Source organism: Vigna angularis, chromosome 1 (genome assembly GCF_016808095.1).
Source record: "Vigna angularis cultivar LongXiaoDou No.4 chromosome 1, ASM1680809v1, whole genome shotgun sequence".
NCBI classification, from domain to species: Eukaryota; Viridiplantae; Streptophyta; class Magnoliopsida; order Fabales; family Fabaceae; genus Vigna; species Vigna angularis.
In genome coordinates, this window is record NC_068970.1 from 5,657,726 (window position 1) to 5,670,710 (window position 12,985).

Here is a 12,985-nt window from a genome sequence, read left to right on the forward strand (position 1 = left end):
CAGAATCCGGAAAACGTCTGTTGGTAGTTGAATATGGAACACAATATCTTCGTAATAATTCCACTCATATATACAAGGATTTTGTTCAACACTAATTTATTTGCCACACCTTTTTATAGGGTTAAAAATACAATATCTCACCGCATTTAGTCTTATTATACTTGACATAGTTTTTTTATTATAATTTGGATCATCTAAAGTTGACTATATAATATATATATATATATATATATATATATATATATATATATATATTTATTTATTTATTGTGTGTATGTATATATAAGTTAGAGGTTAGGGCTATTGCCATGACTTTGACTCTAGCTTTAGTATTATCTGATATGGTTGATTGATGGAAACTAGGAGAACTAGGGGTCCAGCGATAATTAATTTTGTTGATTGATGTAGGGAGAAGAAAAAAACTAGTTTTAGAAATTATTAAGATCTATTATATTACTTTTTATACATTGTATTTTTTTATTAAATTAATCAAATTAAACAATTTTAAAACTCTTTTCTTATATTTTCACAATATAAAATACTTTTTTTTTCTTTTCTCAACTCCTTTATTTTTATTTATTAATTTTTATTTTTGTTTAACATTAATAAATACTATTTTATTCTTGTTTTATGCATTATTTATATAATCTAATATGTCTCCACTGGTTACAAAATCTCATTACTTTTGTCAGAAAGGTTTTTAAAAAGTCAATTTAAGCTTGAAGCTGATCGTATAAAAAGGAATTTTCTTTTTTAATATTACTTAGGCATTACCGTTAAGAAAGAATAGAAAGTGACGATTTAAAGTTTTTTTCGTAAGAATTTTTCGTGTTATTTTTTAAACATGAGAGCTAGATGTTAATTTTGTGTCTCGTTACATTTTTTAAGTTTTTTAATATAATATAGAAGTTCCTCAATGAAAATATTTGAAAAAAAAAATTACAATAAGTTGAAGTTGTTTAAGGAACTAAAGTGTATAGTTAAATAAGGTTCCATTATTTTTCAGAATTGAAGTTTATTTTTTTATTTATTTATTCTTATAATTTTTTATTATTTTAGATTTTAGTTTTGGATACTAACTAAATTTAATGTTAAACTTAATGTTTCAATTCAGGATCGAAGTAAAAAAAAATTTTATCTTTTCTTTGAGAATTAAAGTACAGTATCAAAAATAATTTATATTAAAATCTTTTGTTGCGATCTCTCTCGTTGATGTTGTAAGTTAATTTATCTAGAAGAATTTGATCCTTTTGTTAGACTAAGTGAAGCTAGAGCTCTAGTTGAAATCTATTAAGAAGTTTTATGATAAAAGCAATACTTATCGTGTCTAAGTCAATACATAAATTTCGATATTGAGTCTAATAATATATTGTGTTTATGTTTTTATTAATGGTTTGATAACTGGATAATTAAATGTTATAATTTAAATTGGTTAAGATATTGAGTTATAAATTGTTTATGTATGTTCATATTACCATTAACTTATCCTCTTTTGTTTGCATTTGTGTGTTTTTCTCTTCCTTTGCAATGTTTATTATTTTGGCGTTAGTAGAAAATGTTTTAGGAACTAGTTAGAATGAATGGATGCGTTTGAGATAGTATTTTTTCTTGGTTTAATGGATGTATCTAATATAAAAAATTTAGTATAGTTCATAGTCTCCCGATGATCTTTTATGTAAAAATGGAGATGTTTATAGAGGATTTTAAATAAACTTAATTGTAAAATACTGTGACTATTACTATTATTTTATATATGTTTTATATTTAATCATGTAATGAAATGAAATAGTAGAGGTATTTATTTTTCCGCGATATTACATAATCAAAATTTAATATCTATTTATTTAATAATATATTTTTTTTGTGTGCTTCTATATCTTGTGTAATTTTTAAACATTAAAAGTAATTATATCACGTAAAAAACATAAAAAAGATCAATTTTAAAGTATTCTATTTTAGTTTCCTCAAATTAAATTTAACATTACATATAAGAGTGTAGTGTTTTTTTAAAATAAATTTTTCATATTTTATCAAATATACTCTAATTTAATATTTTTTATTGTTAATAATGTAAATGGTGAATAATATAAAGTCAATAATTTGTCTTATTTTTTAAAATAAATATGTCATCTTCCCTCTCCAAACTCTGACCCCTAAATGTACTCCATCCTTGATAAAAAGACTTACCCGATATGGTGTGGTTGGAGACTGAAGATGTCTCATAATAGATTAAGAAAGACTTCGACAAAATATACCAACAAATATAAAAGGAAAAAATCTAAAATAAAAAATATATAGTTTATGGTATTATATATTTAATATTTAATTTTAATTTTTGATAAGATAAAGTTGTTGTTGGATATGAAAACCTTTGAAAGAAATCATGAAAGACAGTTGAAAGTATCCTTCATAAAAAGCTTTTCAAGTTTATTGATTAATGCGATTTCAATATTTAAAGCATGAAGAGTGACGGGTAATTCGGTTCAAGTTTCAGATCACTAGCTGTAGTTATCAAATTATATCAAATGTGTAATCGTGATGGCGAGACTTCAAGGTACCGATTAGTGAAAAGAAAACAAAAATAAATTTAATAATATTATTCTTGTTTTAAATTATCGTGAATTTTGTTAATTGCATAGCTATTTATCTTCTATTTTTCTGTCTTTTTGTACCCTATAAAATATTGAATAAAAAATCATTACCGAACTGTAGTTGCGTTACAGTAATTCTAGTGATTGTTTTCCCGACAAGTTGACTTCGTTAATTAATTAATAAAATATTAAATTGAAAAAATATAACAAAGATAATAATAGCATCCCCGACATTTCATTTTCTAATATGAAAAGACCAACCAACAAGAAGAAGTGGGTAGATTTGTTCTATAATATAAAAAGTTACTTCTAAATGGTCCATAGTGCAATTAGGATGTTTGAAGTATGAGGATAAAAAAAAATTGTATGAAAGCATTATAGATATAAAATTTAACCAAGTGGTTAGTATTTAAAAAAAAAAAACCTCATAAAGCCTTTTTCTATTATTTGATAAAATTTAAGTGGGTAAAGAAATCACGTACTTCCTTCCATCTTCCTCCACATCATCACACTATGTACATAATAAGTTGTCATAGCTGGCGCTATTCTCTTAGATTGGATTATTACATGTGTTTATTTTTTTCAGTTTATTACAAGTGAATTATAATATTTTTTCAATTCTTTTAAAATTAATTTTCTGAAATAGTATAGTTTTAGCCTTTATATGGTTATTTTAATATTTTAAAAATTGAATTTTTTTTTTAGGTATTTAATTTAATCTTCTTTTTATTAAGAACTTTAAATAATTGTTTTTTTTATGTATTTGAACCTAAAACTTTTATGTATTCACATTTTAAGTTAATAAATATTGCTTAAACTTTTGGTGTAAAAAACAAGTTGTAAATCAAAAGAATTATTCTTTTGCTATTAAATTGTTGACTGAATTAAATATGGAAATCAATGAAAATTGATTGTTTGAAATGATTGTTATGTTGGTTATAGCTAGGGAAAAATATTTTCCAGCCACGTACCCACACGACAATTTTTATTTCGCACATGATAAGTAGTTATTTCCTAAATAAATAATTTACTAAAATTTATATTATAAAAGATATATTTGCTATATTGAAATATACGGTATATTAATTTAAAATGTGATAATATATTTTTAACTGTTTTCAAAATATTCTTAAAAATCAATTAAATGTATAGGTAAAACAGAAGAAATTAGATTTTTTTTCATTGAAAAAAAACAAACTAACCTTTCTACTTTTTTTTCATCATTTTCATTCTTTTCGATTAAAAAGATGAAGTACACGCATAAACTATAACACACATCATTTTGTTTGTGTAAACAATTTGGAGCGAAAAATAGTTTTCTATTGATTAGAGGGGTTTTGATATATAAGTCTAAGTAAAATTCATATAATTTTTTTTTATAAATAAGGTGAGGTACCCTAATATCGCTTTTATATATATATATATATATATATATATATATATATATATATATATATATATATATATATATATATATATATATATATATATATATATATATATATATAAATGAGATTTGCTAACATATGTAAGTTTTTTTTAGTTGGTATATTTTAACAAACTGTACCGAATTTTAGTAAACAAAAATACCCTTATATTATGAATTATAAGTTTTAAGGTCAAGTATTTAATAATTTTAATTCTGAAAACTAAAAAAAACAAGAAAACCCTTACTCACTCCTCTCTCATCCCTCATCCTCTCACCCATTTCTCTTTCATCTCTCTCACCCTAACCTTCTCTTTGTCATCCTTATAGTAGTCCCAACTGAAAAAATTCGAAACACTCACTTAACCTTAATTCACCTTTCTCACTTATCCAATTTGTTTTTCTTTCATTTTCATCCTCTCTCACCCACATACAATAACCCGGGAACCGTAATTTGTTGTTCATGCTCTATTCGTTCATTTGTTTTCCACTTTAATAACAAAATAATTGATGATGTTGATATTGATTTTTGATTAAAAGGTTGTGTTATATTTTTTTCCCTTCGGATTGTTATTAAATTTCGTTTTTTATATTTTAGAATTAGTAGTTTATGTTTAGGGAGATTTGATATTTTGACTATTAAGTTGTCCAAAAATATTTTTAAGAAGAGAAAAATTGTTATGTGGAAAGAGGATTCCGGAAGAGGTAAGTCATTGTCTAGAAAATGGATTTTTGAAGTCAGCTCTTAAAAATAATTCTAAAAAAACATATTTTTCGTTGAAAATAATATTTTGAAATATACTTTTTACCTTCTTGTGTGACATCCGGGCACTGACGAGGGCGGGGAGTGACGCCGGTGCAAGAAGCATGGTGCAGGGGGCACAGACAAGGAGCGGCTCCTGGCAGCTTCGGGTGGAAGGGGTACATGGACGAATCGAACATACACCGGAATGAGAGGGATCTGGAGACTGTATAGGTATGGGACTATACAGTTGAAGGATAGCTTAAAGGAATTGATTTGACTACTCATATCACCAAAATGCATTTGCTTTTCGGTAGCCTGACTCATAAGAACTCCTGGAGCAATTCTGGGATGAGTGACATTCCGGGAAGTTTTCCCGGAAAGTGTGCGAGTGAGGACAAAGCACTACTCGTTCCCTTTTGAATGTTTCATATAAGCATATTTTCATTTCATTTTTGTAAAAAGAATAAAAATATTATAACAAATTGCACATCTTCTAGATTTGAGCAGATTACAGTATATTAAGTAGTTTCCAAGAAGAACTCCATTGATATACCAACTAATTAAAAATCAACCAAAAATTAGTAAATTAGTCATAATGAACCTGTTAGCTCTCAGTTAAACCTGAAAATTACTTTCCAAAGCAAATCACATCATGTAAAATTAAGAAAAACAAAACGCACTGAATTTTAAATTGGAATTTAAACTTAACAAATTCGTTACCATCACGCTCATAGTTTAACATATACTCCTTTCATTTCTATGATTTTATCAAAATTAATATTAAGAAACTAAATGTTTTGCAACTATTATGGATATATGCTAACATCTTTTCGTAGGGGTTTCTTGTTTCTTCTTTTAGTTTTGAAATTATTGTAAATTTTAATTTTTTACAAATTCAATAACAATCCGAAGAAAAAAGATATAACACAATTCTTCAATCAAAAATCAACATCATCAATTATTTTGTTATTAAGGTGAAAAATAAATGAACGAACAGATAAAGAGCAACAAATTGCAGTGTCATAGGTTGTTGTGGGTGAGAGAGAGGATGGAGATGAGAGAGAAACAAATTAGATAAGTGAGAAATGTGTATTAGAGTTAGGTGAGTGTTTCTGATTTTTTCAATTGGAGAAAAAGAGAAGGTTGGAGTGAGAGAGATGAAAGAGAAAATGTTGAGAGGAATGAGGGATGAGAGAGATCAGTAAGGATTTGGAGATTTCTTAGGTTTTTTTTTTTTAATTTTGAGAATGAAAATTACTGACATTTTTATTTACTAAAACTCGGTACACTCTACTTTCGATACACATGTACCAACTAAAACAAAAAGACTTACTTGTCTTAGCAAACCCATGTATGTGAAATGTATATTGTAAAAAATAATCATATATAATTGAGAGAATCTTACTCATTAAATTGTATATTCTGATTTGTAATACAAGAATAAATCGATAGGCAAATGATTGGTGCTTGGACCTCGAATTACAGGAGCCTTAAATATGTCCATTATTATTTTAAAAAATATTTGTGGTTGACTTGAGTTATCTATATTATATTTTATTTTTACTGCTTTAATTTTAACAGCGTATAAGTATTATCGTATAATGTTATCTTATTACCTCTTTTAAAATAAAAAAATATTTAAATACAGTCTTATATATTTATGCATATGCATGCGCCGCGTATGAAAAGGAGAAGAAAACGGAATCAGAACTTGTTTTCCATAAATACGAATATATTTTCTTCCAAAATAAAACCTCAAGTTGATTTGTCAATTTACCTTTCATTACTTGAATTATGTTGAAAATTGGAACGAAGGATCTATAATTTTGTTTTTCATTTTGAGGGAAAATATATACATACATTATTACGTAATTGAATTATAAGCTGAGACATACGTAATTGTAGGATTTTATTAGGAGAATAAATCAATGATGAATCTTCAATTATTGTAATTACAAATATTTGCAAATAGATAATCTAAGAGAAGGCGTAAAAGTAGGATTTGTTGGCAATAAGGAATAATGAATATAAATATACATATGCATAAATCATTTGATGAGAGGTAAATGGAAAAACATATTGTTCCTGTAACCATGGATAACCCTGATTTTGCCGTAGCCATGGATAGGTTAAAGCAGCCACAGAAGAAGAAAAACACAGGGAGGAAGAAGATTGTGATAAAGAAGATTGAGAAATCTAGCAACAAGCAAGTGACATTCTCGAAAAGAAGAGCAGGGTTGTTCAAAAAAGCGAGTGAACTGTGCATTCTGTGTAATGTTAACATAGCCATAATAGTGTTTTCTCCTGCTGAAAAGTTGTTCTGCTTTGGGCATCCAGACGTGGAAGGCATTGTTGGAAGGTACCTGAAGGGAGAGAAAGTGTTGGTAGCATCAGAGAGAAGAGGGTCATATGAAGAAAGCAACATGCAATACGAGGAGGCAGTGAAGAATTTGGCGTTGGAAAAGAAGAATCTGATAGAAACTGAAAAAATGGTTAAGGGTTTGAGCAGAAGGTGGTGGGAGGATCCCATTGATGAGACGAGTGAACGTGAGTTGGAACAGTTTATGGTGTCGCTTTATGAGTTGAGGAAGAAATTAACAGAAAGGGCTGCTCAATTGTTCATGCTTTCAATTCAATGATGTACAATCTTTTCTTTTTCATTTTCACCATCAACTCAATTTTCTTTTTTACTTTTAATCTGTTGTTGTTTAAATGTTTTTCTCCATATTCAACAACCCTTTTTTTTATATGCAACAAAAAAGACATCAAATCTAATTACAGGCTCGACATGGAATAGTTATAATTGATTATGTAATTTGTGTTTTTGGAGTATTTTTTTTATTTTTATGAGTTGAATATATTTTTAATTTTTAAATTTAAATCAAAAATTGAAACTTATTTCTGTTTCAAATTGGAATACCTTTTAATATTTAAATTCTAAAATAAATATATAAATATATTATGCGAAAAAAATTTAGTGTATTAAATAATATTTTTAACTTATCTTTAAACACATTTTAACTTTTGAACACTGTTTAGCATGTAAAAAGAAAATTAATATTTAAGTTTAAAGATAGAAATGTATTAAAGTTTAAATAAATTTCAAATTTTATGTTTAAGTTTAAGAATTAAAAAAACATATTAAATTTTATTATTATTTAATATTTTTCTTTTTCCTGCTTTTAAGTTAAGAGTCATGGATACTCGATTAATCTTCAATTCTAATATTAAAAGAAAAACAAAAACAAAATAAGTATGCAACTTATAAAAACTTATATTTGTACACTTTACACATGAGACAAACTTTTTTTATGATGAAAATTGCTTAATTGTTAAGAGTTATTTATGAATAAAATGTTACTTTTTATTCAACATAGATTTTGTGTTATTTAAAATTGTAGGAAACTGTTTATATAAATGATTTTTTTTTATGAATTGCTTATCTTCTTTATTGAATATAGAAAAGATAATGTAAATGTTTAAAAAAATTTTTTTTACTTAAATAATTTATTAACAATGATTTTTCAATTGAAATAAAATTATTGAATCACTTAAATAAGTGGACCGAGAACTATAAATATCGTAAATTTATGAATTTTAGGTTAAGCTCATTACATACATCGATACATACACACTGTCATGTTTTTTCTGCACATGGACATATTTTGTCGCCAGCAGGAGGCCTCAATCGATAAGAATGGCCACAAAATTGTTCCATCTAAGGATTCAATTTGAATCAATGAATGCATTACTCACAAGAAATCCATCATTTTGTCTTAGGAATCAAAATTTTAGGCCTTTCTCTTCCCATAAATTGTTATCAAACAAAGGTTTAGCCAATGCACTAAGAGTCCTGAACCTTGTATCCCCCCAAAAACGTGGTGCTGATGTTAAGAGTCGCCAAAGCCATCTGAGGCTCATTGAGAACATGTTGGAAAACAATGCAACCGTAACCATTCCTCTTGGTCACAATTCACCTACTCTTAGGACTACAACTGAAATGGATATTCACTCCTCTGTTCTACAGATGGAAGTTTATGTGCACTCCTTGTCACAAGCTGTGAGCTCATGTGGGTCCAAGCGTGACCTTTGGGGAGGAATTCAGTATCACTGCTTAGCAATAACAACTGGGTTCATTGCCAATGTTTATGTTGGAAGTTCTTTGATAAGTTTGTACAGCAGATGTGCCTTATTGGACGATGCATGCCTTGTGTTTGAAGAAATGCCTGTTAGGAATGTAGTTTCATGGACGGCAATTATTTCTGGGTTTGCACAAGCATGGCGTGTTGACATGTGTTTGGAGCTCTTGCATCAAATGAGGGGATCAGATTTGAGACCAAATTATTTTACGTACACTAGTCTTCTAAGTGCTTGTATGGGCAGTGGAGCACTGGAATATGGGAGATGTGCTCATTGTCAAATAATTCACCTGGGTTTTCACTCTTACCTCCACATTGATAATGCTCTAGTTGCTATGTATTCAAAATGCGGGGCAATTGACGAGGCCTTGTACATATTTGAAAATATGGAGGGTAGGGATGTTGTCACATGGAATACCATGATTAGCGGGTATGCGCAGCATGGGCTTGCCCAAGAGGCAATTAGTCTCTTCGAAGAGATGATAAAGCAAGGTATTCATCCTGATGCTGTTACTTACCTTGGTGTCTTATCCTCATGCAGACATGGCGGGCTTGTCAAAGAAGGCCAAGTTTACTTTAATTCCATGATTGAGCATGGTGTGCAGCCAGAACTAGATCATTATTCTTGTATTGTAGATCTTCTTGGTCGAGCTGGTTTACTTCTGGAGGCTCGTGATTTCGTTCAAAATATGCCTGTTTTTCCCAATGCTGTAATATGGGGTTCACTGTTGTCTTCCTCTAGGCTTCATGGAAATGTTCAGATTGGCATCCATGCAGCAGAGAATAGGCTGTTGTTGGAACCAGGGTGTTCAGCTACACTTCAGCAGCTGGCGAATCTCTATGGAAGAGTTGGTTGGTGGAATGAGGCTGCACGAGTGCGAAAATTAATGAAAGACAAAGGTCTTAAACCAAATCCTGGTTGTAGTTGGGTTGAAGTGAAAAGCAAAATCCATATATTTGAAGCACAAAATAAGTCAAACAGTAGAAGGACAGAGATTATTTTAACATTGAATAGTTTGATAGACCACATTAGTAGTTTAAACTTTCAGTTTCAGATGTGTGATGAGGAAAATATTTGGCTTTCAGTTTCACAATGCTAACTCAATTGTGGGGCTTTTAACATTTCCAGCACTCACGTTTGAAATGGGTGGGAACAATAGGACTGTCATTTTCTGGTCAGTGAAATGTTTATCGATGATCGGAAATTCAAAAAAACAATTCTGAGCAAAGATCACGCATATTTTATGTATACCTAGTTTTACGGTATATTGGAAATAATTTTAATAAGATTTTTTTTGTTTTTTTTATTCATAATAAATTAGACTTAATATACAAATTATTTTAACTTTGTATTTTTATCTAATATGATATTTACTTGCTCTTTTGATGACTTTTTCAGTAAATGTTTTTTTTTTGTTGATTCCGTATTGGATTCTACATGAACTTTAAAATAAATTTATACAATTTTGGATTTGGAGTCTTTTATTATTTTTTATATTTTTTAATTTAAAACAGATTTGTTGTATTTGTATATTAAAACCTATTTAAAATTAATTTTTATTATTTTAGTTTATATTCTGTAATTGAGTTAATAGATTTAATTAGAACTAAAATTAGGTCCATGCATACACATTATTAGATAACTTATATATAAATTAAATGAACTCTATTTTCATATACTGATTTCATTTGTTTAGTTTTTTCTTTTTAAATTTAAAACTCATCTCTTCATTTCTTTTTCTCTCAATTTTAAAATTACGTTTTCTTGTTTTATTTATTTTTTGTGTTTTGTGTTCTTTGATCTTCATCGATGGAAAACTAGTTATTGAAATTCAATTCTCAGATCCAAAATCATAAATTTTAAATTAATCGTTTAATGTTCTGCGTTTATTTATCTAAATTAAAAGAATTTTTATGTTAAGCTATTATGAGATATATTTTTTTAAAATGGGACTAATTATTGGTAAAAAAAAAGTAAATATTTTTATATTAATACCAAAATAACTTAACAAAATAGAGTATTTATAAATTAATACTAGTTGTCAAAGAAATTTATTTCATTTCGCACTTATTTTCTTCTTCAATGTAAACATTTCATTGAAGGGTGTTTATAAATATAATTGTAACTATTTTTTTTGTTTTATTCTAGAAATGTGTCTTAATCATAATGGAAATCATTTTTCCAATTCACGCCAACTTAAAATTTTTACCATTTTTGGAAATAAAAACCCTACATTCTCAAACTTTATTTTATTTATAAAAAAGACATCATCGACTTGAATTTTATTTTATTTGATCCTTAATTTTATTTATATTTGTGTAAATAAACACTTAAAATGTTCATGTTATCGTAATTGATTTTCAAGACTTCTAAAAAATATTAAGTAATTTTTTTACATCTTAAAGTTAAATCATTTACATTAAATATAAATAATCTATTATTTTTATTTTTCCTTTTTACAAGAAAATTTTATATAATAAAATATAACAATAAAAAGCAAGATTTTAAAAATATAAAAAAATATAACTAGAGAATTAGAGTGAGAACTCAAAATGTTTGTATTAGAGTAAAGAGATGGTAACTGAGTAGAAAGTTTGTAAACTTATAATTTATATGAAATTGACTATAGCTGGTATTTTAGGCAATGACCATATTGCCTTTACATTCAAATAATATATTAAAAAATATAAATAATGTTTTTTTTACTCAATTTTTGGTTGAATTTGTATTTAAAATGTGTGCATAATCCATTATAGTTAACCATGTTTATTTCTGTCTATGCTGGATTGGACGAGGATGATTAACACTTTTGTTTGGACGAAAGTTTACTTCCACTCTGCTTTGGGTGACTGCTTGATATGCTGAAGACACTTGGAGGCTCAAGTCACAATTTTTCTATGAAGGTCTAAAGTAATTCAATTATGAAAAAAAATGTCTTTACCTCAAAATTAAACCTCTATTTATAAAGTTTAAAATAATCGAATCTATTAATTTACCTTTTAATGATCATTAATACCAACATTAATCACTCATCAATAACAGTTACCGTATCGATTACGTTTTAACTCTGTTCAACTACTCTTGTACTCGATCAGTTGTGAGGTACTCTTTCGTATCCCAGTCGATCGGTTCATTCGAGTCAAGTCATAGTAATACCTGATCAACCAACTCTCGAGTAACAATTAGAATTCTCACTTAATATATGTTCATATTTAATCTAACTAACCTATACAATCAAGGATGAAATTTGTTCATTTTTATGGTGTATTGTAGCCACGTAATCGATTACACCATCTATTAGTTTCAGTCCTAAAATAAATCCATGCATTATCTCAATATTAATGACATATATGTATTTATCAATAAATGCATAACTTTACATTATTATTGTATGGACGATATCCAAAGGATGCGATATCTTATTTTTGAAATGCTCATCATTCCTTTTAATTTTAGTATTAGGTTATCGTATAAATTCAGAAAAAATTGTATTTAATATGTTACTATTGAACATTCCGGAAGATACTTTAATTGTATTTATGGTAAGATACATTTTGAGGAGTTTCACGACAACTTTTATCTCAAATATTCATATTTAAATCATTTTAAAATATTATTAAATTTAAACCCAATCTTAAAAAATTGTTTATAAAATAAAATTTACATTTATTTATATATTATAAATTTATCTTAAAGTAAGATGTGAATAATTGATTATTCAAAATAACAATACTCACATCGATTTATATTATATAAATTTATTTTATCTTTGTTTAATGAAAGATTTTCAATTCAACAGAATAGATAGTAATAGTGATATAACAGTGACACTACAAACTTAATAAATAACAAATTTTAATAAACTAAACTTTATATAATTTTAATTTATTTTATATCTAATAAACGTAGGATCTCCGATAAAAAAAATAAAATATTGTTTTTTTTTCCTATAACTTCATATCTATTCAAGCAAACCATTTACAAAAGTTTATTTCTCCATTTTTTTTAATTCTCATCAACGATAAACTACTATATACAAACAAAATGAAAAGAAAGCTTGCTTTAAATTTTAATCCTTAATTT

At 27.1% G+C, this 12,985-nt stretch overlaps 2 protein-coding genes across 2 annotated transcripts; both read left to right on the forward strand.

The window, feature by feature from the left end:
* Positions 1-6,855: 6,855 nt before the first annotated feature.
* Positions 6,856-7,401, forward strand: LOC108322683 (agamous-like MADS-box protein AGL61). Its single transcript, XM_052871371.1, has one exon. It carries the CDS (start codon positions 6,856-6,858, stop codon positions 7,399-7,401), a length of 546 nt encoding a protein of 181 aa, XP_052727331.1.
* Positions 7,402-8,390: 989 nt separating this feature from the next.
* On the forward strand, positions 8,391-10,132 carry LOC108322712 (pentatricopeptide repeat-containing protein At2g37320). Its single transcript, XM_017554900.2, has one exon. The coding sequence runs from the start codon at positions 8,460-8,462 to the stop codon at positions 9,999-10,001; it is 1,542 nt and encodes a 513-aa protein (XP_017410389.1). The 5' UTR covers positions 8,391-8,459; the 3' UTR covers positions 10,002-10,132.
* The last annotated feature ends 2,853 nt before the right edge of the window (positions 10,133-12,985 follow it).